The following is a 27,500-nucleotide window of genomic DNA, read 5'->3' as shown; positions in this document are numbered from 1 at the left end:
TCTGCCTTTTCTTATTTCTTCAGAGACTCCTCTCAGAGACAAGAGCTCCTCTTTCTTCAGAACTCAATCTGTTCTCATCTTTGTTAACCTGCACCTGACCAGGTGGACCCTATATACACTAATTACATCATGTGACCTCTGACCAAGCCACACCATACGCTACCTGAGTAACAGGTGGCACCATTACCCTGCAAAACCACAATATGTCACTCAAATCAAAATTAAACCACCATTTCCACATTTCCAACAATAAAATGAATACATCAAAATAATTCTTGTCGCCCCCCCATTGCTGGGACAGCTACACTGTATTCTTTATGGTTAAATCTATTTATGACGTAAGTGTTCCTGACTGTGTGTGTGTGTGCGTGCGTGTGTGTGCGTGCGTGCGTGCGTGAGTGAGATGATTGATATGCAAGGGGGGAGCAGATGCAAATGGATTGCAGAGAAGAGAGAATGTGGCCTACTATACAGTATAATGTATTGTATAGAACTGCATAGAGATGAGCCAAGTTCAACAAGTTCGAGTTTATAGGAGAGGGAGGTGGGTGGTAGAGAGAAAATGTGAATGAGATTGTCTCATGAAAAAGAGACAAATTGGATTTGTCACTGGATGCTCGTTGGATATCGGAAACATTCTATACCTACGCTAGCCTACATGCTGAGCAGTAAATTGCCTCTTTTGAAAGCCTCTTTAGTATGAACTCTGCAGAATACAGATGGGACTCGCTCGGGTTGTCTGCCCCTGACAATAGATCCATAGCCAGTGTGAAGCGGCACAGCGGATGTCTCAAGAGTAAAGTTCACTTTTAAAAATAAAAACCTCAGTTGGGATTAGGCCTGTGGCTGACAGCTGAACCACCCTCAGGTCTGTGGTGGTGAGTTGTAATGGCCAGATCGTCAAGGTGACCGCCTTGCCGTGGTTGGAGGGGTTACATGCCTGACAGCCAGCGGCATAGTGTCAGGTGCTTAGATGAACCCATTACCCATCACATGAGGCAGAGGAGGCATGTGGTACATGCTGGTTTATGATGAGAAAGAATCCTCACATTACCATCAGTGCTTTTTTGCCACTAGTAGTCATGTTACCACCAACAAACATCAACGAAACAGGAATTCTATTTAGGTCCTGTTCATATGATGCCCCACATGAATGTGTGAAAGAAGCAGTGGTGGAAAAAGTACTCACATATTTTACTTAAGTGAAAGTATCAATACTGTAATATAGAAATACTCTTTTATAGTATGAAAGCGTTGGCATCAAAATGTACTTAAGGTACAAACTGTTTGAAAATAGCAGATCTACAAGCTCACAACGCGTTGTGAGCTTGCCATCATATAAAATACGGCTAAAGTGGTTTATAAATGTTTTATCTGCAAAGTAACTAGTAACGAAAGTTTTCAAATAAATGTTGTGGGGTAAAACGTACAATATTTGTATCCGAGATGTAGTGGAGTAGAAGTAAAAGTATTGGAAATTGGAAATACTCAAGTAAAGTACAAATACCTCAAAATTGTACTTAAAGTAGTTCACCCCCAAAATGACTTTTTTTCTATTGATTACTCATGCCATGGAGAGTAGAGTTCAATATCTTTTGGTTTTTGTCACATTCCTAAGACAAAAATTTGATTCGAGTAAATTTACCCCCATTGATTCCAGATGGGGACCAGTTTCGAAACGGGTCCCCATCCGGAACAAATGGGGTAAATTTATTGTTATCACATTTTTGTCTTAGGAATGCGACAAAATGGCGTGACTAATCAATAGAAAAAAAGACATTTTGGGGGTGAACTACTCCTTTAAGTAAATGTACTTAGTTAGTTCACTGGAAAGAAAGACGACTCCTATCTGGAGTAGATACTGGTCTTCACGTGAGAAAGTGGGGGGGATGTCACCTGGCAGCAGATTCTTTATTTATAGTAAACCACTGCTCTCTGCTTTTTCTCTTCCTGGATTCTGTCACTCAGTTTGGGAAAATACAATCCTGCCACACTGGTTGTCCTGGTCTGTTACTCAACACCTGGGGGCCTGCCTAGCTGCCTTTATTGTACCAGGATTATAAAAGGATTTGTCATGTTTGTGCCAGAATGCAGCCAAACATCAGTTGGCATCATGTGCTTGCCATCAGAGATCTCTCTAATTCTCATGCACATATCTTTGTTCATCTCTCTGTTTTCTGTGGCCTTTCTTTTGTTGATATTAACTGTGTTATTTTGTTATTTTTATATTTACAACATACAGAGGCTGTGTTTAGTGTTTAAGAAATGTGCTATTAAAATAAATGTAAACTACTATTAAAATTGTACTTGCTTTACATTCTGTACCTGGTTGAGTACTAATACTCGTACATTTAATTTGAAATGTATAGTCACTTTGTTAAACATACATAACTGACTTGGAATGCTCTGCTTAAGACTTATACTTATTTAGCCTACTGCAGTTGCTAACCATGAGTGGGGTATTATTTCTGTTATCTCCAGCTCTTGATTAACTTGCCTGGAAATGCCATAAATCCTTCTTAGTCAACCTTTAGACCTTTTTAGTGACAGTCTCTCACTGTGTGTTGTAAACTCTTTATAGAGTCAACAGTCATCCTTGACCCTATGCTCATCATTAATGTGCTCAGGGTAGCTCTTATATGGTAGATGCATCTCCTTTAATGGTAGACTTTTCCTTTTTGTCTGTTTTGTTCTCTCTATTCCTCTCTTCTCTGTCTGTACAGTACATGAGCACTCTCCCTAGTCCTACTCCTCTCCCTCCGTTTACACATTGTTTTGTGCAATCACTCGTAATGAGGATGAAAATGCATTACGACAGGCCAAATGGCTGAATCCTTAAATAGATTATCCTCCTACACGGCGCCCGTTCAGCCTTGCTACACATCAGCGCATAGTTCTCTCATCGAATGAGTGGAGGCACACTGACCCATAGTAGAATATCTTTGTCGGAGGCACCTTACCAGTCAACCCGAGACAAATCTAATTTCAGATCTCTTACTGCTTGCGGCTGGAGCCCTGTGCTATTGATCTCAGTCAACAGAAGCAGGCTCTTGAAAACTGTCGGCCATTAGCACTTTGTGGTGTATTTAATGGTATCTCTAGCCTATAGACACTACTGTTGTTCTGTGTACAATCCATGCATTGCAAGTGGATGAATTATGGATGAATGGGATGGAGGGGCAGTGATGTCTCCCTGCTATGTTGACCTTACATAACAAACCCCCGCAGGGGGTTCAGATAGAAGCATGAATGTGACTGTCGGCCTGCCTGCCTGCCTGCATGCGTCTGCCGACTGTGCCGAGTGCATGTGTTGTTTGCGTCCTTGCTTGTCTGCACATGCACATTTCTCAATGTTGTTTTCTTTGTTTTCAAAGGTGACTTTCCTGAACAGCCTGGATAAATGAAGCACATAGCATTTCCAGACATCCCAACACAACTCGAATGACAGACACATAGGATTCCAAGCACCCACACCCACCCTCATGCCATAAAGGACCAGGTCTAAAGGCATACTGTGTAACACTAGGAATCTGAAGTGTTCCTTATTGAGTGTTAGGTTCTGCATTGACAAACACTGTAATGTCGGCACAAAGACTGTTACACAGTATGACTTTAAATTGAAATGGAAAAGAGAGACAAATAAAACTAAAAAAAGACAAGTCAATAAAAAAATGATGGAAGAAAGAAATGGGAAATAGAGGAAGACAATGGAGAAATCCTAGTTGCCGTCTCAAAACATTTCTAAAACATAAAAAAAGGGCACCATGATTTAGAATTTGTCGTCTGATTCTCGGATGGTATAACGGATTCCATAGACATGGGCTTTAGTTGGAGGGCGTTACCGTTCATGTTTATCGGCAGCACAATTGATTGAACTTTGACACAGTAGCAGAACTAGTGCAACTGGCAGTACAGACCGTGCAAGCCTAATAAAAAGGGAGAATCCACCCGTGGATTTGATTGCATTTTAATGTGTTCATTTCCTGGAAGAGGGACAAGCTATCCTCTAATATGTGTTATTAGATACAGTATGGCAAGCCTGTCATTGGTCAAACGGTCAGCAGAATATTGCTGACACACCCACATCAGTAATGCCACATCCAGGGCGACAGTTTAAGCTCACAATGCTTGCGAATGTCGTTGTTGATCAACTGTGTGAAACTCTGATATTATTGGCTGAATGTGCTATTTTTACAACCCTCAAACAGAGCCCTCACGGTTTCCAATACAGTGAGAGTGGGAGGGCGAAGCAGCTTCTCTCCATTTGAGGATATAGCCAGTAGTGTAGAGAGTTAGTCTTGTGTAGCTAAATTATCAAAGATCTCTGCCTATCTGGTGGTGACGAAATTCAATGTAACACAAAACTGACTTGACTAGTACTACAGACGAATGTTGGGAAATCATTCGAGGAAGAAGTCTGTTAAAATGTAGCCGTTTACCTGTGGAAAATCTCGATAGTCCGACGTCTCGTTAGTCCGACTTAGGGTTAGGGTTAGGGTTAGGTGTGTTCAGTTCACGTTGAGTTCACACGGCTATTGTGTGACTGCCTGAGAAGAAATAACTCCTTGTCTGTACTGTGCAAATATCTGCAGAAGGGTTTCAGAAACATTGCTTAGTAACAACAAATGGAGCATTTTCACACTACTCTTCTGAAACCTGCCCCTTCATGTGTCCTTCTCTCCCACTTGCTCACACACAATGCTTTCTGGCTCTTGACATTAAACCTGCACATGCGTACATGCATGCCTCTCTTGTGCCCCCCCCCCCCCCCCCTACTTTAAATTGTATGTCCTTAAGATGCTAAATTCTAGCATATGATACAATGACTGGAGTTGTTCTTACTGGACCATGCTGCTGATGTTGTCTGAGGGGACTGGGAATTGTGTACAATTCACAAAGATAAAGATAAGAGAAAACTACATTTTCTAATGTGGGGCTCACCTAAAAGATTTATATATGTGTGTGTGTGTGTGTGTGTGTGTGTGTGTGTGTGTGTGTGTGTGTGTGTGTGTGTGTGTGTGTGTGTGTGTGTGTGTGTGTGTGTGTGTGTGTGAGTCTTCCGTTGTAATGAATGAAACACATATGATATGGTATAAATTGGCATCTGTGTTGCTGTTTTATTTCATGCATGGTTGTGGGTTTGGATTGCATCCCATAGTGACATTGCTGCATGAGTGACCAGCATGACGGTAGAGACCTTAATAGCTGGTGCCAACAGCCATACAAAAACACCCACCCTCACACACACATGCACACACAGATTATGGTCGCGACTGAACTGGTTATACACACACCAATGGTACTCTATTCAGGTTTAGCTAACTCTTCCTTTCTCATAAAAGGATAGTTTGCCTCTTCCCTTTCTTCCTATGGTCGTGAATCGTGATTGAGTAACTTGATAGTTGCTTCAAAGTAGAGATGTACCATCTATCTACCATACTCACTTGCTTGGTTCCTGCACTGCGGCAATGCCCACAGCCACTTCCTTCACCAGATTCCATGCCAACATCCCCTTGGGAGGTTGGACAGGGCGGAGACAAAGTCTCCAGTTGAAATTCTTTGGCTCTTAAGCTTCCTGTCAATGCAGTGGCATCAAGGAAACGTGTCCCTTTTCAACCAGAGGGTGTTATCTAGAGTGACTGTAGAAGTGTTTATATACAGAGAGAAATGTGTTTTTTTAATGTTGAGGTGTTTTGACAGCTTAGCTCAGGTAATGCCGTCCCCTTGGATAATCCCTGTTAAACAGCTTAGAACACGAGACATTGATTCCAATCATGTTGGCATTGAAGCCATAATAGTTTATTGGATGGGCGGGTAGTGCGTGTATAAGTTAGTCTGCAGCCACACACTACCATTATCATACACCTCACGGATCATCTGATGGGTGCAGCTGTGCCTGGCAGGGGCATCTTATGTTGCATCAATCCCTCACAGACTGCCAGCTGACCTGGTTGGAGTTTGCTCAGCCATTATTCAAACTTTCCACTTTTCCCCTTTCTGATCCTATATGAGAAAAATGTTTGTTTTTAAACACCTGATCAACTTGCTCTATGTTTTGTATTGTAGCTGAACAATACTCCTATCTGGATCAATACCATCAGGAGAAGGCGTGCTCTCTGCAGGAGTCTTGTGGAGATGTCTGTAGTTTTTTTGGGTGCAGATTCATGTAGAACTCAAAATGAAGGGAATATCTGCACTCTCTTGAATAATGACTTTAAGATTTCTTTATTTATACATAAGCACAGCAGCAGCAGTCTATCCCGAGAAACGGACGCGCTTCGGCCTATGGGCCTTCCTCAGCGTTTCAAACTTGAAAGGCTGAGGAAGGCCCATAGGCAGAAAATCAGTCATTATTCAAGAGAGTGCGGATATTCCCTTCATTTTGTAGTGTAGCTGGTTTGATTTTATGGGTGCATGGCCTCATGGCTCTCTCTGGGAATCAATGGATATTGTGTTATTTATCGCTGCTGCAAGGTAATCTGTCCCAGCCCTTTTCTATTGGTTGTACAGTATAGGCTTGTCAAATCTGCTTTCAGTCTCGAATATCTCACTACTGTTTGGCTGCTTGTGCGGTAGCAAACTGTCTAGAATGCAAATTCAGTCCCCTTTACTGTCATTGCAGGTGCAATAAAGTAAAAATGTTTTATCATCTTGAATGATTTCAGAAGCTGGCAGCAGAGTGTCAGAGTGCAGGCTACAGTGGCACACTGATCCCCTACAAGTGTGATCTATCCAATGAGGAGGATATCTTGTCCATGTTCTCAGCTATTAAGACGTTGCACCAGGGTGTGGATGTGTGCATCAACAATGCTGGCCTGGCACACAATGAGCCCTTGCTCAGCGGCAAGACAGAAGGCTGGAGGAACATGATTGATGTGAGTCACAAATGCAACAAGAACATTACACAGTCATGGCATTCCTCTGTGATCTGTTGTTTCCTGATAGCATACCACTGCTCTCAATAACAGGCCAGCATTCTGCCTCTGTTTATGTTGGTATGGAAGCAAAAGCGTGTAAGCTAATAAAATCTTTTTTATGCATCAGAATTTGTGATTTCACTCGTAAGTAGCCATGTAATAAGCTTTGCGTCAGGGTTTATTTTCAAATAATTAACACCTCATCACAACAACTGTACTTTATCCCTTAGGTATTTATCATGTTGATAACAACATGGCAACACCATGAAAAACCGTGTAGGCTACATCTGGCTTTGTGAATAATGCTAAACCGTACTACATCTGGCTTTGTGAATAATGCTAAACTGTGTAGGCTACATCTGGCTTTGTGAATAATGCTATGATTCTCATGGAGGTCTTACAATCATGGATGTCTGGTGTTAGTGGAAGTCTTGGACTGTCTTGTATTTAAAGCACGTGTTAAGACTGAAAGCAGCTCACATAGGTACCCGTATGTGCGATTGTGCATGTATACACACACTCCTACCCTCCCACTCACAGAAGCTACGTACATCAATGGTTGTGAGGAGCAACACAGAGGCCCACTATTTTCCTGGTTGGGGCTTTTTGATTCATTGATTCATTGAGTATTTGCCCATTCAAGATCTTTTGCTCAAAAGTCTCTGGCTTCAAAGTCCAGTATTTCTAACTCTTGCCCATCTGTTGTCATGGCAGCCCTTATGAATGTGTAGGGCTGTGTATTTTTAGCCTGTGTAATCTGTGCACTGCCCTTGTTTAGTCACAACCCCCTGCCTCACCTTCACTTTGGCTTTAACCTGCCATCTCTCAGTGTCACTATGGAAACAGCTTAGAAGCCATAAGCTGTAGGAACAGCAGGTTCAGATGCTCTAACAGAGTGACCTCGTCACATTCAGTCAGTCTCTAATTCATACAAGTGACTTTGCAATAAATAAGAAGGCGTTAAAAACATATGGTATAGGTTCAAAACACTAATTCATAAAAACTATGTCAAATTTTATGTTTTCTATTACCTAAAAATGTTTTACTATTCTTTTGTTTACATTGTAATTCAAGTTGAATGCCTGGTAGTGAGGAACATCAAGACTGTTTTATGTTTACTGTAATTCCCCTACTGGTGAATGTCTACAACAAATGTGCCTGCAATTCTTTTGTTTACATAATAATTCAAGTTTACGTTCTGGAATTGTTGAACATCAATGCTGTTCTATTTTTACTGTAATTCCCCTACAGGTGAATGTCTTAGCCTTGTCTATTTGTACACGTGAGGCCTACAAATCAATGAAGGAGAGGAATGTGGACGATGGCCATGTCATCAATATTAACAGGTACGCTTTGCTGCCTAATGTAGCTCCAAACCCAAGGACAAATGTATGATATTAACCTGTTACCTGAACATACACCTGTCTGCTCAAAATTGGGAAAGAGAAACATACCGTTAGGGATTTTCTTAGTCCTGTAACCGCTTTGCATGGTTTAGGGCTTTCTCTCTTGTTTTCTTTCTTTACAGATCCACATTTCTCCTCACCATTTCCCCCTTTGTCCTCTTGTAGCATGGGTGGGCATAGAATGGTACCAAGTGCAGATGAACACTTCTACTGTGCCACTAAATACGCTGTGACTGCGTTGACAGAGGGGCTAAGGCAAGAACTGCGGGAAGCCAAGACACACATCAGAGCCACGGTAACTATTCACAGCCATTCTGTGCAGGATGCCATAACTATCAATAGCACAGAGACTGCATTCTCACATGAAGCTCAAGCAGCATTGTGAACAAAAACAAAGGGGTGGAGCATTTTCACGCTACTCCTCTGAAACCTGCACATTCATGCGTCTCTCTCGCTCGCTTGTTCTCTCTCCCTCTCTCTCTTACATACACAAAGACACACACACAACAAGCAACACTGATTGTGCTTCAGAGTCAGGTGAACGACTCAGACGCCTCAATACCACCAACGGCTGTGTACACTCCAAACATACTATACTGATTTCAGTTTATCGCTGGCCCGACATCGCTAATCTGTAGAGGCCTTAAGTCTCACAAAAAAGGTGGGACTGTCACTATTGCGTGTGGCCCTGTGATTGTTTACATGTAAACACAAGTAATGCATTTGTTCTGTTGCAGTGTATATCACCTGGAATAGTGGAGACTGAGTTTGCTTTCCGGCACCACGACACCGACCCAGAGAAAGCAGCTGCAGTGTATGCTAGTATAAAAGTAAGTCATCATGCGCTTTGACTTGGTGTCAGAGAGTGAGTGTACTGTACACTCTCTGATTTAGACTCATTGTTATTGTTATTATTAACTGTTGCTTCCTCCCACCATAGTGTTTGAAAGCAGAAGACGTAGCGAGTGCAGTCACATATGTCCTCAGTGCCCCTCCTCATGTCCAGGTACATTCTCTCTTATTCTCTCTCTCTTCCTCTCTCTCTCTCCATCTGTTGTTGCTCTTAGTGCTGTCTGAGAGTGTAAAAATGGGTACACAATCTGTACTTTTTACAAATGGATAAATGAACACTGAGGATTTTCCTGTGTATTGTTAGTATTGTTCGATTGCCTTGTTAACAACTTTTTTTTATGCTCACTGTCAGATCGGTGATGTGCAGATGAGGCCAGTGGAACAGGTTTCCTAGCGACACTGCAGGAAGCAGTTGGAGTAGCAGACAGACAGTAACCACAGCGACTCCGTGGCGACCTCAGCTGGGCGAGGAGAAAACAAACAAATCAACTACAGTTCTGCAGCTTGTTGGGTGGACGAGGAGAGGCGGAGCCACAAGGAGGCTGAGTGTAAAGCCTGTCACGAGGAAGGCTGTAAATGCTCCTCCTAACCGCACCCAATTACTACTGAATGCTGCAACCTGGACTTTGATGTATTAATCAGCCTTGTTGAAAAATAAATAAATACAAAATACATAGCCAGTGGCAAACTAGAGACTAATTTATACTCAGTCAAACGACTGTCATGTGACAAAAAAAAAAAATCAGATGAAGAAATGACGGTTGGAAATACGTTTATTTTGTCATATGAAACACGGGCGTTCTGCAATGTATAAATTAGCCTTCAGAGTAAAGGAGAAGGCTGCAGCTGTGGTCATCTGCATGACCATCACTTCAGAGGGAAGTGTATGCCATTGATTGCACATGATGCTTTGTTTTGTTTTGTTTCGTTAATTGTTTTTGTAGGTCATATTGCATATCTTTTTTAAAGTAAAAGTAATTATTATGATGATAATAATGACAATTATTGCTCTTTTTTTAAATGACTATTTTAACATAATTATATTTAGATGTGGATTCACACTTACAACCCTAACAATAGACTCTACTATACGTTTACCTACCTACTGTAACCATGTGCGTCATGTCCATTTGACCACCTACAGCAGTGGTTCTCAACCTGTGGGTCGGGACCCCCAGAGAGAGGTCCCCAAATGATTTTGGGGGGTCCCCAGATAATTAACTTAATGTAAAAAGTAAACGTATAAAAAACAAAACATGACATATTAAACGTCGGCCAAATTGTCAAATATTAGAGGCAGAAATTGTGACAATAGACAATCTATAATACAACCGTGTTATACAAAATGTAATGGCTCAACTAACTCTTAAAACTCCAAGTGCTCGTCAGGGTGGGGGGTGCCCAGTTCAACTATGATTATTTTGGGGGTCGCTGCCTGAAAAGGTTGAGAACCACTGACCTACAGTTCTTGCAAAAGTGGTTATGGATACTACTGGGTATGGATGTGCCTGGTTCACTACAAATGCATGTGAGGTATAAACGAACCTACATACGTACATGTTACAGCATGATAACGGGTGTATTTTGCCACTGCACTGATCTTTCCCATATAATGTGAGATATGCAGATATCTTGCACTTTGGCTTCATTTGGAGGGATACAGGATGAAGTGTCACTCATTTATACTTTGTCGTACGATGGAGTATAAATTAAGCATGAAAAAGGAAACATTGGTATTGTGTAGTGGAATTAACTAACTCAGTGCACATACATACGTATTGTTCTCCAAATGTGTACTTCAACATTAGCTTTCTCTTAATAAACAAATAAACGTTATTGCCAAAGATGAGTGACTAGTACTGTATGTGTTCTACTATTTTTTATTTTTGTTTCGCTGTCAGACAGAACATGGCGATCTGTTGTCTGTTCTTTTTACCTTTATCTGGCTATTACAAAAACTGGATACAACCTGGTCTTTGCAACATTTTACTTTATTTTATTATTAATATTACTATTGTTACCATCATAACATGATAGCATGCCATGATGGTAGTGTGACCAATGTTCCCCTAATAAACGTTTTTATGAAGAGTCATTTGACCTACTGTAATAAACCAGTCAGGTAAGTTTGTTTTTTTTCTTTTTTTTTTACAAACCAAAAGCAAAAACAAACAACAAAATTCACATTCACACTTGTGCAATGTGAATGTTAATGAAATCCTATACTTCGTTTAAGTACTGCTGATGGTAGTACGGGAGTGGAGGGGTATAGGGGCTAGGAGTATGCATGGGGTGCTTAAAGTTAAATATTTAGAAAACTGCAAAAATCACAACTGTGCATGTCCACAGTAATGTGGAATTTTGTAACTGTGAATCAAGTTTCTAGGTGAAAGTATGAAGGAATAGGAAGGGTCTTAAGTTTTATCAATTACATTTTCAAAGTTTATTTTCTAAAAAACTGCAAAACATTTCACAAAGAAAAGTACAAGCACACAATTCCACAGTAAGCTGAACATAATGTTTGAATGGTGTTTCTAGTATGCAGGAGTAGGTGCCAAAGTTTTGAGGAGAATAGGGTAGATAAATAATGAGAACACATATGTGTGCTTGCTGCACAACTCAAACAAAGTCATCAACATAACATGGCCACAAGGTGGAGTGCTTAGCAAAGGTTTTGAGTTTAACAGATCTGCTCTTGGGCCAGAAGACAACAAGCCTCTGAAGTCATACTACCACTGGAGCAATACATCAGAGGTAATATTGTAATATATGCAGGATATAAATAGCATCCATCATCTTTTAACATTTAATAGTACGTTGTATAGTGAAAATAGGCTATAGCGGAAAGCAAGTAACATTCCACTTGTTGGCGACCATTAGAACAGGCTTATTAAGCTGTTACTACTGGCAAACATTTTGTGACAAAGTTCACCATTCGGCAAATATGCCCGAACCAAGCTGTACATTAGTCCTTCTTGCCTGTTCCAGTGGTGGATAGGTCAAAGGCCGAGTGAGCGTTGTCCTTACCAAGTGATGAATATCACGACACTGCAAAGTGCAGAGGCATCAAAGCTTGGCCTGAATGGCAGGCTTCTCAGATAGACCAATGTTACAGCTGATGACTGCTATGTGTGGATATATGTCTTTTCCTCCCCTCTCGTAATAAGGCTCTTTTGGCTTCTCATCTTTGAGTGCAAAAGGTGTGATGGACAGCTTCAGTCTCTGTATGATAACATGGTATAGTAAGACACAAACAAACAAAGATGACAAATGACTTGTGGGCTTAAAGGTTGACTGAATGCTGTTATGCGATATTTAGAAAATGGTTAGTGTCAATTAGCCTACCTGAGTGAATGAGCCGGGTAGAACCCACATTGTGTGAAGGGCTCCCAGTGGAATCCAGATGATGGAGGCCATAGCAATGAGCCACCCAATCCCCTGAGCCCAGGTTGGATAGACATAATCTTCATAACGGGCTGGTTTGAATTGGATGATGGTGAAAACTAGGATTACCTGTCACAAACAACAGTCACAAACAACAGTGTTTTAAGTTGTGTTTTTGACATAATATGTCGCAAGATTTCACTGGACAGACGGACTCACAGTGATCAGCAGGGGAGCAATGACCAGCCAGCACATTCTGATGTAAATATTCACTCTTTTTCCCGTCATCTCTTCAACATTGTCAGAAAGTCTCTTCACACCTGTGGATGGAAAGAAATTAGAGTTGGGCAGGCATCCATGTATTAAGAAGCCCAGAACATATCCCAAGGCCAGATAGTATTTTCTTTCTCTATTTCTCTTTGTATGAGCTTTAGAAGTTTGGTTTCTTGCACGGCAGTTCAGGATTTTAACCCAGTTGATTAGACATGCATTTGTACTAGGCTATTATTGTTTTCCCATTCATTGCCTTACTGTAGTGGCTATGACTGCAAACCAAATAGCTCGATCAACATTGCCTTAAATGTTCCAAAAGGAACAAGCTGCAGGAATGAACATTTTGTTTTACAATGTAATTAGTGTGGACTTGCAATTGGCAACACACTATTGTTCTCCATCCGATAATCTTTTGTGAACCTGCTTTTTGTAAACATTTGCACAAACGTAAAAGTTAAGCTTTTGGTCATGCTTCACACACTGTTGTCACTGCTGTCATATTCACATGACATCACAATATCTAACTATTCATTTACCGAATTTGTCCGCCGTCTGTCATCTGTCTGCATGCTGACATCACTGATACTAAACAGTGTCGCCACTATGGTAACAGCCGCATATGCTGAAACTATGCCCAAATTTGGAGATGACTGACATCACTGATACTAAACAGTGCCCAAATTTGGAGATGACTTCATGACAGACATCACTGATACTAAACAGTCTGATGCTGAACTAGTGACCAAATTTGGAGATGACTGACATCACTGATTAACATCACTGAACATGGGCATAAACAGGTGCAACAGTGCCCAAATTTGGAGACGGCTGACGTGCAAGGACTAGTATAATAAAAATTGTAAGATGGAATTAATTTCCCAGCGGATTCCTCGCTGCTTGTGTCAGTGCAACCACACTTGTGATTTCCTAAAATTGCACATTTCTAGTTGTTTAAATGTGTCTACCTTCAAGTTGGAATTGCAATGTTGTCTGGACACTAAAAATAATAGGTTTGAGCATGTTGTTCTTACCATAAATCCAACAAACGCCTACCACCTCAAAGCAGGCAAGGAACATGATGGATACTATGGCAGTGTAATGATCCATCAGCTGAAAGACATAGATTCCGACCTGGAAGAAAGACATTGAGGACTGAAGTTTGATTATCTTAAGATACAGATCTGGAATTACTTCTGGCTTATTTTTAAGGACATAAATCATGCTGACTGCTGATTTGGGGCCCTATTCCAGTGAAAAGGGCCCAATTTGTTCTGTACAGCTGAAGAAATTCAGCATAAATCCCTCTGCATTCTCAGGACGTGCTACAGAAGGACCACCATGCTCCATTACTGCCTGGTATGGGAACTGCACGGCCCTCAAGTCGACCACAGAGGGCAGACTATTAGAGGATGTTGTGGACAGCCCTGCACTTCATAGGAGGTGAGCTTCCCCCCCCTTCAGGAAATAATATTCCAAGTTTTCAGTAGCACGTCATCATAAACACTTACCACCCTAGCAGAGCTGGATGCCACAATAATGATGATTTTGTGAGCTTTGCAAACACAACGTCCATCATATATTTCTTGGATGAAGAGATGACCCCTGTCACTGTTACATTGGCAGTGCCACCCACTTCACATACATAAAGGAACACTGTCACACACACACCTTATGTATATTTTATATTTTAACTCTTACTTTCACTCTTATTGTTGAAAGGTATTTCACCCATGTTTGCCAGACCCATGAAATGGGTAGGCCTACATAAGCAAATGTCGGTCTGTCTGTCCTGGTTTTCTATATAAAGGGTATATATGATGATGACATAATGATGACATGCCTACAAAAGGTATGATGTCATAAATGATGATGACAGACAGGGGGTCTGGCACAACCAGGTTGACCTGGTCTAGTTTTATACAGGCGAGTGAGTGACTGTGAACATGTGATGTGACAATAAAATTAAGTTGAGGTTAAGTATATAGAAGTATATAGGCCAATAGAGGGTTGTAAAACAAAGGCCTGTGTACCTGCATGATATGAGGGATCCCTAAAAGAAGAGCAGCGCTGCAAACTGCCAGAACCAACAGCTCCTTATATTTGAAAAACTTCATCAGGCGTTGTTCATATCCATCCATGAGGCTGGTCACCATCACTTCTACCATGGCAAACTGGGAAGGGAAAAGAAAAATTATGCATATTGTACCCATTCTTTGTGACTCACAAGTTCTTCCGACTCCATGATAATCTTTTTGTGGATGAATATTGTAGCTTGAATGTTGGTCTCTCAGTGACCATTATCTTTAGATCTTTAGAGTCAGTGTTGATTACCAAAGAGGTTAACTTGAACCTTTCCACTGGAATACTGCAGGTCAGGGCGTGCGTGCTTGCGTGCGAGCGTGTGTGCGTGTGTGTGCGCGCGCGCGTGTGTGTGTGTGTGTGTGTGTGTGTGTGTGTGTGTGTGTGTGTGTGTGTGTGAGTGTGAGTGTGAGTGTGAGAGAGAGAGAGAGATGATGTATTTACCTGGCTGTCCAGGCCAAGGCATAGCAGCATGAAGAAAAACATCACAGCCCAGAGTGGAGCCACTGGCATTGTGGCCAAGGCTTGAGGATAGACCACAAAAACCAGACCTGGACCTGGATATACAGTGTATAAAAAACACTGTAGTGACTAGTTCAGTCACTCATTCAAATTAGTTATTCACCACTTTCACTTGCCAGTAACCAATTGCAAAATGCTATTCTCAAAGGATTTTCAAAGGTTTACACCTATATAATGATATAATGAGTGAAAGTTGTTCTATTGCACTGTGGTGCATATAACATAGAGTACAGATAGAACATAGAGTACAGATGATTGATGACAAACTATCTCAATATCACTATTTAACAGTTGGGCTACTTCCTCCTGGATGCAGGTTATCTCTTGGCACAAGTTGGCAATATACTGTAGTTTCTAGAACATTTATGACACCTTGCAGTCTAAAACAGTTCTCTATTATTAATAGTAATTTCTTATATGCTTAAATCAATAATGAAGAAGTTTGCTTCAGTGGTGCTAATTATTATGCATCATAGATCTCTTCTTGTTCTTACCGTCCACAGCTAGGTCTCTAACAGGAATGTCCTGCAAAAAGGACATGTAGCCAAAAGCAGAGAAGATGACAAATCCAGCCAGGATGCTGGTAAAGGAGTTGATGAGCGCTATAGTCAAGGTATCCCTGTGGGGAGATAGGATGTTCTTTAGATGGTCTCTTTAATGGCTCATAGATCTTTTTAAAGAGTGGGGTGGAGTTGGTTATGATTCCCAGCTTACTTTAAAATGTTGTTGTTGAAGTTGTTATAGCTAGCCATGGCCATAAAAAAGCCAAAACCTATTCCAATGGAGTTGAAGATTTGAGCCGCAGCATTGACCCATACCTGCAAAAAAAACGTATACGTATATACAAAACCACAGCAATACTGATACCAAAACAAAACCTCCCAAACTGTGGAATAACCTCCCTCTTGCAGTCAGAACTGCAGAATGCAGACTTAAGGCCTGCCCATTCGGTCTAATGCTTTTCAGAAGTGGCGAGGGACATAATTTTATCGTCTAAAAGGACCTTTTGACCGAAAAGGGCAGTTTCGGTCAAAGTATGGACAGGCCTTTACTCCCAATTTTAGCTGCTAGTTTGTTTATCCCATCTTATTTTTTTCTACAGTATGCAGATACATTATGTTGGTTACTAGTTCACATTGTTCTTGTTATTTAGGTTTGGTTTCTCTTGACCACAAATATTTTATGTTGTATCCAATTCCTAATCCTAGTTTCTATGAGGCACTACATTGTTCTTTTGCACTCTACTTATATTATCTGTTCACTAGGGTTCATGCTTACTCACTCTGATCTTACACATGTAATTCACTCTGGATAAGAGTTGTAAAAATAGTAAATAACAAAATTGGTCCTTTCCATGACAGCCAACTCTTAATCTTAATTTAAAAATACAAACGTAAGAGTGTCTCTTCCATAATCTCTTTAGGCAGGGGGAGTGACTGTGGTGGTATCAGAGAAAAGTAACCATCTTATTTCTCCTGCGAGCACTCCTCTTACCTCCACAGACCACAGTTTATTCCATTCTGGGATAATGAAGAAGTATATCCCATCGACGGCTCCAGGTAGCTGGACATTATTGATCAGCAGAGCCAACAGAATTACATATGGGAACAGTGCTGTGAAGTACACCACCTAAATGTGGGATTACACATACACACACACACACACGCACGCGTGCACACATACACACAGCACACACAATTACATGACAGGTTGTTGTTACCATTCCACAAATGTATTACTTGCGCCAGCGTAGTGCACCAGTACTACTTTCGTTGCTGTCTGTATCTGATCGACAGTAGAAAGGCAGGGCCAATGAGGGAGCACCTTACTTGGTGACCTCACCACCAACCAACAAGCCAGCCGGGTACCATTCTGGGAACCGGATACAGACAACACCGATCACAGTACTTGGACACTCTGCTAACAGTTCGATCTGATATAGCTAACAAGGCGCAAGTTGGCACCTCAACAGAAAGTGAAGGCTTTACTTGCGCGCTCTGCTGGCGCACAAATAGGACATATATTGCCACAAGTGCATAAAGCGCAAGTTAGCAGCTCGACAGAGTGCAGTTAGTCTAGTTTCTCTGTTTATTTTCTCACCTTGCCTGTTGACTTCACCCCCTTGAAGATGCAAAAGTAGTTGAGGATCCATGCCAGTAGCAGTAGCAGGAAAAGCTCCCACCGTATGTCTCCCGTCTCCTCCACTCCTCCTGTTCTCTGCAACATTTTAAAACTACAACAAACCACACAGGAAAACACTGGTCAAATCTCATAAATGGTTTGAGACCTACACAGTAACATCCTGAGTGTTCATTTAATGGGGAATGAGAGTTTGCTGCTCTCTAAAGAGTAAAACCTATAAGGTTAAATGTGAGTTAGCGTTGATATTACTTATGATTTTTAGTTACTCAATTAACATTAGGTCACTTTATGTCATAGTTGGAAAATCTCTAGCAACCACTAACTTGGCAGAGACATTGGCATGTAAGCAACCATTCACACTCCACTGGCTCCTTTCCAGTTTTAATTAATTTATGTTTTAGATTGAAATCATTCCACATACAGTATATGAAAATTCAAATGATCTTCCTCAGAACATGTGTACAAACACATTCTTTTTTTCTGAACAGAGCAAGTTGTGTGGGTTTTTGAACCTCTGACCATTATTACATATAGCTCTAGAGCTAACTTTGTAACATGGCATAATTGATTTTGTGTTTCTAGTGAGCACAAATACATAATGTGAACTAAATACTGTAAAGAACATAATCCCTTACAGTCAAACCACAATGTTGTTTATGCTATGCAATTTAGTCATATCTAACAACAAAGGCCAGTGATTCTTCTACATGGGGAGACATACTTGAAGAATTCCTGGCTAGCCATGGAAGAGTTTGTGCTGCCATTGGTGGCATAGGCGGTACAGCTGGGTGTGTTCCAAGTGTTGTTGCAGCTCTGCCAGGGCAGCTGGCTCTGAAAGGAGCTGAACAAGTAATATAATGCCCAGGTAATGATGACGTTGTAGTAGGTGCACATGATGAAGGAAATGGCCACTGTCGCCATGCCCACTCCTGAGGGCAAATGTCATGTTAGATAGATACCCATGTACCTGACAAAATACTTCCAAAACGTCAAGGATGTACACAATTACAACACCAGAGCCAGCTCCACAAATCACGTCAAACACAGATTTGGCTCAAACAAGGGGTTTAATTCGTTCTCCTTCTATGCTGCAAAAATGCCCTACCGACGGCCTTAAAGGAGTATAAATCACTACCCTCCTTTAAAACCGCTCTGAAAAGTCACTTACAGGTGGCTGCAAAAAAAAAGAAAAGCCTCCCCTTTTTACTGTAAATACCTTTTTTCTTTTTTTCCCCCGAATGTCTTATAATGATATTTTCTGCAAAGTACTGTGTTTTATTTGTCTGTCATTTAATGTTGTATGAGTATGAGTTAAAAAAAGGGACCCCAATTTAAACGAGCCCAAAAGCTTCCTTGTGGTGTCATCCTGTACCTTTTCCTATATGCACACTTCAAATAAAGTATTCAATCAATCAATCAACCAATCAATAATTCAACCATTCAACCATTCAATCAATCAATCAATCAATCAATCAATCAATCAATCAATCAATCAATCAATCAATCAATCAATAATTCAATCAATCAATCAATCAATCAACCAACCAATCAATCAATGTCACTTTTCCCAGTTATATTAATGTGCATTGTAAAGTTTGGCCATCTCAAGTCTGATTTATATTTATTTGCAATGCCATGAAAATAGCTAATCCACAAGCCCACAATTTTTCGCAGCGTTTTGCAGCACAATGCGTTGTGAGCTTGTAAATAAGCTATTTTCTGTGCACATCAAACACACAACTAATTATAAATTACGCATCATTTTAGCTGCTTCAGTGATTATGTTACACAAATTATCTTGCAATATTTACATAATCGGTCTCCAAGAAAACCGAGCATTCCGGTACCCTTTGGACATGGACAGGTCAGGGATATGATACCTTTGAACAGTGGGCAGACTTTAGCCAAGGCTTGGATAGGTCCTCTCCTCATGTACTGTCCTATACTCAGCTCCATGTGGAGCAAAGGAATCCCCAGGACCGCCAGCATAAGCAGATATGGCACCAGGAAGGCACCTATGGAAATGTAGTAGGGGCAGTTATAGCAGTCATACAAAAGACATAGTTAAAGTCATATTGGTCAATCGACCTCGACCATGGACAGGCGGGATGCCTGGTGGTGGATTGTGCATTAGTGTCATTGTAAAGCTTCATGGCAGCTCCCACGAAGAACTGACCCAGTCCATCAGTCTTCTGTACTGGAAGGATGAATCTGCGTTCACATCTAGTACTCATGCACCCACCTATTTCCTTTTGGAGGGGATGATTACTGTCCCTATTGTTGATGTAACCACCCCAGCATGCAACAGACTGGTAGAACATCTGTGGCATCCTATTACACACGCCTCTGGAGGAATAACAGTTTGTTCTGGCCCTTCTTTTAGAGAGCTTCTGCCTTATCCAGTTCAGCTTGTTGTCCAGGTGTACGCCCAGGAACATGTAAGGTTCCACGAATTCCGTTATCTCTAATTAATGATGCAGGAGGCAGGGGGTCTCTTATTGCCCCACCACAATATCCTTGGTCTTGCTAGCATTGAAGCGGAAGTTGAATGTGTTGAGGCTTAACAAGAAGGGTGACAGAACGTTGCCCTGTTGAGCACCTGTGCTGCTCACCAGCCGATATAGGCGGCCCTAGATAGATAGATAGATAGATAGATACCTTTATTATCCCAAGGGGGAAAATTTGTTGCCCAGAGGCAGCACAGCAGTATAAGGTTATTTACAAAGTTACAGAGAAGTATGAAAAAGATAAAAAGAAAAAACAAGAACAGAGTACAGAGTACAGTAAGTACAGTAAGAGCAAGGTACAACAGGAAAGGGAACGAATAATATATATACATAAAGTGTCTTAAAGCACGACTATCAAAAAATAATACAGTGCCCAAATCAAAGTGACCATACAGTCAATGCTAGTTAGTGCAACAAGTATCTCTACATCAAGTCAAACACAAGCAGAAATACTAAAAGAAAATTACTAACACAACCTAATAGTGCAGTGTCCAAAGGTCAGAGCGATAAAAACAACTAGCAAAAAAGAATAAAAATAAACAAGAAAGGTTGATGCGGCAAGACGCACAAAAACACACCCTCCCTGGAAGGTCCTTAGAGGTCAAAGTCAGTGCAGATATAGTTCCAGTAAGGAAAAAAAGGCTACCGTCGTCCTACGTTAGGAAGGTAGTCCTTGTCAATCGACCGTTGTGTGTCTCGTTGTACAGCTTGAGAGAAAGCGGTACAAAAGACTTTCCTAGTCTCTCGCATCTCCGCCCTGGGTAGACAAAACGGTCATTTCCTCTCTTACTCCAGTAACTGAAGATCTCAAGATGGAGGGGGTGGGAGGAGTTGTTCAAGATGGAGTCCAACTTCCTAGCCGTTCGCACCTTGGCAACTTCCTCCACCCCCTGCAGAGAGGACCCAACAACAGAGCCCGCTTTCCTCACCAGTCTATTTAGGTTAAAGGTGTCGCCCGCTCTGTTGTTGCCACCCCAGCAGGTTATTCCAAAAAAGAGGACACTTGCCATGACAGACTGGTAGAACATCTGTAGCATCCTATTGCACACGCCAAACGATCTCAGTCTTCTCAGGAAGAACAACCTGCTTTTCCCCTTGCTGTGAATCGCCTCCGCGTTGTTCGACCAGTCCAGTGAACTGTTCAGGTGCACTCCTAGGAATTTGTAGTTGTCCACAAACTCCACCACCTCTCCATTAATGGTGCTTGGCACCGGGGGGACTCTCTTGGAAGTGCGGAAGTCCACCACCATCTCCTTGGTCTTGCTCGCGTTGAGCCTGAGGTGGTTGGCCTCACTCCACTGCACAAAGTCCTTAACCACACCATCGTGCTCAGCCGTGTTGTCACCCGAGATCTGGCTGACCACCACAGTGTCGTCTGAGAACTTCTGCAGGTGACAGGTCTTGGAGTTGAAGCGGAAGTCCGATGTATAGAGAGTGAACAGGAAAGGTGAGAGCACAGTGCCCTGGGGGGCACCCGTATTGCTCACCAGCACATCAGACCGACAACTCTGCAGCCTCACGTACTGTGGTCTGCCTGAAAGGTAGTCTGTGATCCATGCCACCAAGCCCTTGTCCACCCCCATCAGCGCAAGCTTCTCTGCCAGCAGAGGAGGTTGGATAGTGTTGAAAGCACTGGAGAAGTAAAAAAACATGATTCTGACCGTGCAGCCCAGATCTTCCAAGTGGGTGAATGCCTTGTGGAGCATGTAGGTGATGGCGTCGTCAACCCCAATGTCAGCCTGGTAGGCAAACTGAAGGGGGTCCAGGTGTTCACTGACCGCCGGTCTCAATTGGTTCAGTACCAGCCGTTCAAAGGCCTTCATGACTTGTGATGTCAGGGCAACTGGTATGTAATCATTGAGGACCGAGGCCCTGCAACCTCACGTACTGTGGTCTGTGAGGTCATGATCCAGGCCCCAGTTCACAGAGTGCTTTGCAGCTAGCCGGTGTGTGTGGATGGTGTTGAAGGCACTGGAAACGTCAAATAACATCATGCAATGTTGCCCCTTGGTCCAGATGGGTGTAGGCTCTGTTTAGCAGGTACATAATAGCATCCTCTATCCCCATGCTTGGCTGTTACACAAACTGCAAGGGGTCATAGTGATCCTGCAGGACCAGCCGCTCAAAGGTCTTCATGGCATGCAATGTCAGGACTGTGGGGTAATCTTTAAAATGCCTAACAGAGATTTACTACAAGCCACATGTGAGGATGTTTAAGAGACCCCGTGAATCCTATCTGCTTTATGACATCTGAAATCTTTACAAGGGTCAACTCTTTAATTTCCTTTGTCAGGTTTGGCATAGTTTATTGTCATAAAGAAAAACAATGTTTCATAAGGCTACAATGCAGGACCTATTTTAAGGAATACATTTATATTTTAACCAATCTGTATTGTAGAGTATGTAAATACAATATGACTTGATGCTGTAGTCAAGGGTGCTGATGGACAAGAGAAGCATGTACCCCAATCTGCTTGTGCTATGCCTTATCAGAATCATCTAGTGACCAGTGCTTAAGCCTGCATAGTGGTTAGTGAGCCCGCCTGCGAAGCCAGAGCCCCTGGTTGTCCCAGGTACGATTCCAGGCAAGTCCAGAAATGTGTCCATGTGTGTCCCTGAGCAAGACTCTTAACACCTAATTGCTCCCAGAGCGTTGAATGGCTGTGACAAAAAACACCCAAAGAAGTGGGGACTATTCTTCTATTCTATAAGCAGTCGCGAAATGGTGGGCTGCTTGCATCTACTAAAAAAAGAGGCCAAACATTCATCCATCAGTTCAGTTCAGTTCAGGTTTATTTGTCATATGTATAAATACAAAGCATGTATAAATACAATGAAATTCATTGTGCTCTGAGCAGCCTTCAGCCTTACAGATACAACAATGGTCCAAGGAACCTCAAAACATACACTTCAAGTGGACTTCCCATCCACATCTTCAAATAAGTCCACTATATTAGTCCAGAGCTCAGCCTCTCAGCTTCTTAATTTCTATTCAGTTGTCCTTAATTGTAAAAGTGTGTTCGGGGTTTCACAGCAGACCAGTAGTCCAACAGCCTCCAAACTTTGCACAAATATCACTCATGGAGCTGGCTATTGAGTAGGCTACTTTTGCCCTGTTATTAATTAAATAATTAATTTGCATAGAATTCCCATACTGTTTGCCCGTAATTGGCTTCCAAAAGGTCATATTTGTATGGTCCTTTGACATAAATTAGATGCTTACTTATTATTTCAGTTTATAACAGACATCCTGAAATAAAGTGTCTCATCTTACCCCATTCTCTCCTATAGATATTAGCGTTCATGGGAAACGTTCACTCATGGCTAATTCACTAATATGTAAGTGTGTGGTACTAACCTGAAATAAATGTCACAAACCTACCATCAACAATGTCACATCTGAATCAATATTAGGCTATTCTAGCATTATGAATGTTACTCCATACATTCCCCATGGATATCCACACCCTTAGTATCCATTCATTAATTTATTGAATGCAAAATAGGTTGAAAACATTACCGACTTACCTCCTCCACTTCTGTAGCACAGATATGGGAACCTCCATACATTGCCCAGACCCACAGCAGAGCCAATACCAGCCAAGGTAAACTCTATCTGTTTGCTCCATGTTGGTCTAACAGTTGCTTGGTCCATGACTGTGTCTCCTCTCTCCCTCGTATTGCTTTTTAAAGTGGATTAGGAATTAAGTGAAACTTGATGTCACAACCCTCTTTTATGTCTGTAATGATTAGCTTACATGAGCATGTGGCAGCTCAGTGGCTAAAGACAGGGCAAGTCCATACTTTTCTTGCTTTATGTATATAGCTCTTGGACCATGCATATAATGGGTTTATTGGACTTTTAGAGAAACAGTAAGTAATCATTTGAAGTCAACAGCCGTAGGTCTATGAGATATTTATGTGTCCTATGTCATCTCGTTTGCTGGTCTTCCAAAGGTCCATTGCTGGCAACCTATGAGATAATGTGTTAATACTAGCTATAATGAACAGTCAGCACAGACCTTCAATGGACCCTGATGCAATCTGTGGTCACTCAGAGAATGAAAGAATCAGTATGTTGTGAATTTAGTTGACCAACCATGTGGTCCTTTAGTCTCCCTCTAAACTAAGTGATGTTTCAGTTGAGTCGCATATGTGCAGAACAAGATGACACCAGGCAGTATCACACAACAAGTTCTGAAGTTTATTACACACATAGACAATATATACAGTATTGGACAGGACACATGACGTGACCAGAAGATGTGACATTAAGGACAAAAACTAAAAGTAGGTGATTGTCATGGCGTCACGTGTATGTGCTTAGCAGATGAGAGTGATTCAACACATACAGTACTGGGTCCCATTATCACAATTCATAACACAGTCCATTTCCCTATTACTATAGATGCACATTTTGAAGGGCCCCCTTCCTGTGCCAGAAACACACTGTCCAAAGATTTTCTCTCAAGTGCCATCTCTCCAGGATCAGTAAACTATCTAAGTCAAACCAAAGGCAACTCGTCAAAAGGATGCAACTGGGCTGGTCCATCACGTGTTGGCCTAGGGACGCTGAAGTCGGGAACATCGCAAGTACAAGAATCAATTTTCTGTTAACCTTCTAGATATGGTAGGGCTGTTTGTGCTTCTATCGACCAGTCAGCTTGCATCTCACATGCCTGCCTGGAAGTTAGCCTACTGAAGAGGGAGATATTGCCTCAATGAAAATGCTCTAAATACACAATGTTGCCCATGTCAGCAAACAAAAACACATGGTTTAGTGTAAATAAAATCAAAATAAATCTTTAAACAATTAACCATACTTCATACAATCATACTTATGACGGTAATACAGCTGCATGCTGGGATCATTTTTAATTGTGAGATACTTTTAGAGAGTGAGACCATGTACTTTGTATACTGTATATACCCACAGAATGGCTGCAAAGAGACAAATATTGAATCAATATACTGTTGGTGAATGGCAAAATAACTTGTTTTCTTTTCTTGTTATACTTCATTTTTCTTTTCCTATATGTTTTTGTTTAGCCTGCCTACACAGTATCTTTAAATGTGCACACTGCACACTATACCACACGTAAGGGAGAATCAATCAGATGTTGTGAGCACACTAGCTCACTTTATAAACGTGTTTTGGCTATGTGAAGCAGAAAGGTTTCTTGCACAGATTATGGGCCCTATTTTCATCCATGCTAAACTCTAAACCCCCAAACTTCTTTGCCTTTTTTACTATTTTGATTTTTTTTTTAAATACTTCAATTAGCCGATCTACATCGACACGTTGTGAGCTTGTAGATCAGCTACTGTAATTGAACCGTATTTAAAAATGTTTTTCAAAATAGTAAAAGAAAAAAAGACAAATAGGTTTCAGGGTTTTAGGGTTTAGCATGGATGAAAATAGGCCCTATATTTGCACAGTTTTCCCGTCTGTTCTTCCCCCACTTTTGGTATTTTCCATTCTGATGAAAGAAGGCTAGGAAATGTAGCGGTATGTTTGAGATACTGTACATGACAAACACGAGTAAAGGGCTGTCCACTTGCCATACACTTGGATGTAGAAATATTTTTAAAAGTATTTACCACTGAAACAGGAAATACAACTGTAAAAGATCAAGTGTGATGCAGACGGCAGCACATTGAATCAATATACTGGTAAAAGAATTGTCTGTTAGTTTTATTTTCTTTTTACATCTTAATTTTTCTTTTCTTTTTTTTACTGTATTCTGGGTGTTATTATATACAAAAATTAAGAAAGAAAGGACAAATGACAATTTACAATATTACAATTTTGGTAAACATGTACGAGAGAGTGTTTTTTACTGGTGATTCAGTCAGAGTGTATGAAAGGGTGCGCTCGTTTTATTGTCCACGACATTGCAAGCGGCGCGAAGGCCAGCGGACCTTGGTCCTGCTCTTCGCCCCCGAGCGCCGCAGGCGCGAGTGGCCGCGAAGAGCGGGCCAGGGCCGCGCGGCCGGCGGAGCGCCGCGCGAGTTACGAAGCCGTGGTGAATGCAATCGTTATATTTATGCCCAGGCCGTAAGGCCTGGGCAAGCCCACGATAAACGCCCGCGCAGTCCGGTGCGCATTTCCGAACGCACCCTTTCCCCACACTCGGACTGAAACGGACTGAAACACCAGTAAAAAACACCATCCCAAACATGTACATCAAATGCAGAGAGACAATGTAAGTGCCTCAGTAAACTATATCACAAGTAAACCAAGAACCTAGCATCAGCCTAAATCAAAAATAATAATCTCTCTACATCTCTACATCGAACTAACTATAGGATACCAAGTAAACAATTAACCTACAGTAGCATCTGTCTATAACATGCTAGATTACATTGTGGTCAAGAAAAGACAAGTAACAAAGTAACAAGTAACAAAAGCATGAGAACAAGTAACCACAGTCACAAGTCTGAAAAGGTCCCATCTTCATTAGCTCTTATCCGGAAATACAAAATACAAAATTGCCTTTTGTTATTGTCTGCTGGCACCTGAAAGTATTTGCCCTCAACAAAACAAACACCAAAAATGAAGACTCTGATCATTCAACCATATGCTCCATTGAAGGCAGTGACATCAAAGAATGGAGGAATTCAAATAACTTGGATCATACGTAGTCAGTAGCAAAAAGGACTTCCTGACAAGGAAAGGACAGGCCTGGAGTGCTTGCAATAAGCTACACCTTATATGGCAGACATCTCAAGAGCTACCAAGATCAACCTATTCAAAACTTGTGTGGAAAGTATCCTGCTGTATGGTGCTGAAACATGGACAATGAATAAGGAGTTTTGGGATCGTCTTGGCGGAACATAAACAAGACTCCTCATGCGTGTCCAGAACCTTTCATGGAGGAACCATCCAACTAAAGGTAAAGCTCAGATTTATGTTGGCATCCTTCCCATCTCAGTTGTGGTGGCACAAAGAAGACTCCGCTTTGCAGGACATTTTCACAGAGCAAAGGACCAGGTCATCTCGGATATTCGTCTGTGGAGACTACCCTTGGAGACTACCCTGCCCATCAAGGGGAACTAGACCACTCACATTCCTAGATGTTCTGAGTAGGGACACATGCAGGTCTGACTGTGAATGAACTTGGCAACTTGCGGCAATGAGCAACAGAGACCAGTGGAAGCAGTCGCAGATCTCGAGGGCACTCGAATGATGATGATGATTTACATGCATGTGCACAAGGAGCCAGCTTAGGTGGTTTGGGCATCTAGTACGGATGCTTCCCGAGCATCTGCCCAGGAAGGTCCCCTATGCACGACACGTCCCACTGGGAGGAGACCCTGTGGCAGACCAAAGACCACCAGATGGAGGAAGTATATCTCCACACTGGCCAAGGGATCCCCCCGGAGGCAGTGGGTTGCCCTGGAGAGGGAACACTGGA

The 27,500-nt window shown here is 41.8% G+C and overlaps 2 protein-coding genes across 2 annotated transcripts in view; one reads left to right on the top strand and one right to left on the bottom strand.

Moving 5' to 3' along the window:
• Positions 1-11,001, top strand: part of dhrs11a (dehydrogenase/reductase 11a) — a 28,195-nt gene extending 17,194 nt beyond the window's left edge. The window contains exons 2-7 of the mRNA XM_080748753.1: positions 6,666-6,875; positions 8,169-8,263; positions 8,489-8,618; positions 9,061-9,153; positions 9,264-9,329; positions 9,528-11,001. Coding sequence (XP_080604879.1) covers positions 6,666-6,875; positions 8,169-8,263; positions 8,489-8,618; positions 9,061-9,153; positions 9,264-9,329; positions 9,528-9,569 — 636 coding nt within the window. The 3' untranslated portion in view covers positions 9,570-11,001. The remainder of the gene's footprint in view (positions 1-6,665; positions 6,876-8,168; positions 8,264-8,488; positions 8,619-9,060; positions 9,154-9,263; positions 9,330-9,527) is intronic.
• A 671-nt stretch (positions 11,002-11,672) lies between these two features.
• Positions 11,673-23,737, bottom strand: LOC308304733 (sodium- and chloride-dependent GABA transporter ine; the record flags this gene model as incomplete). The annotated part of the gene is made up of 13 exons (XM_080749363.1): positions 11,673-12,397; positions 12,521-12,688; positions 12,779-12,879; positions 13,864-13,963; positions 14,863-15,003; positions 15,356-15,468; positions 15,928-16,052; positions 16,148-16,251; positions 16,928-17,062; positions 17,534-17,666; positions 18,297-18,504; positions 19,456-19,590; positions 23,611-23,737. 13 exons carry the CDS (start codon positions 23,735-23,737, stop codon positions 12,242-12,244), a joined length of 1,746 nt encoding a protein of 581 aa, XP_080605489.1. The 3' UTR covers positions 11,673-12,241.
• Positions 23,738-27,500: the final 3,763 nt, after the last annotated feature.

This window comes from Nannobrachium achirus (genome assembly GCF_963921795.1).
Source record: "Nannobrachium achirus genome assembly, chromosome: 19".
NCBI lineage: Eukaryota > Metazoa > Chordata > Actinopteri > Myctophiformes > Myctophidae > Nannobrachium > Nannobrachium achirus.
The sequence above is the reverse complement of the archived record's forward strand: the minus strand, read 5'-3'. Positions and strand labels throughout refer to the sequence as shown.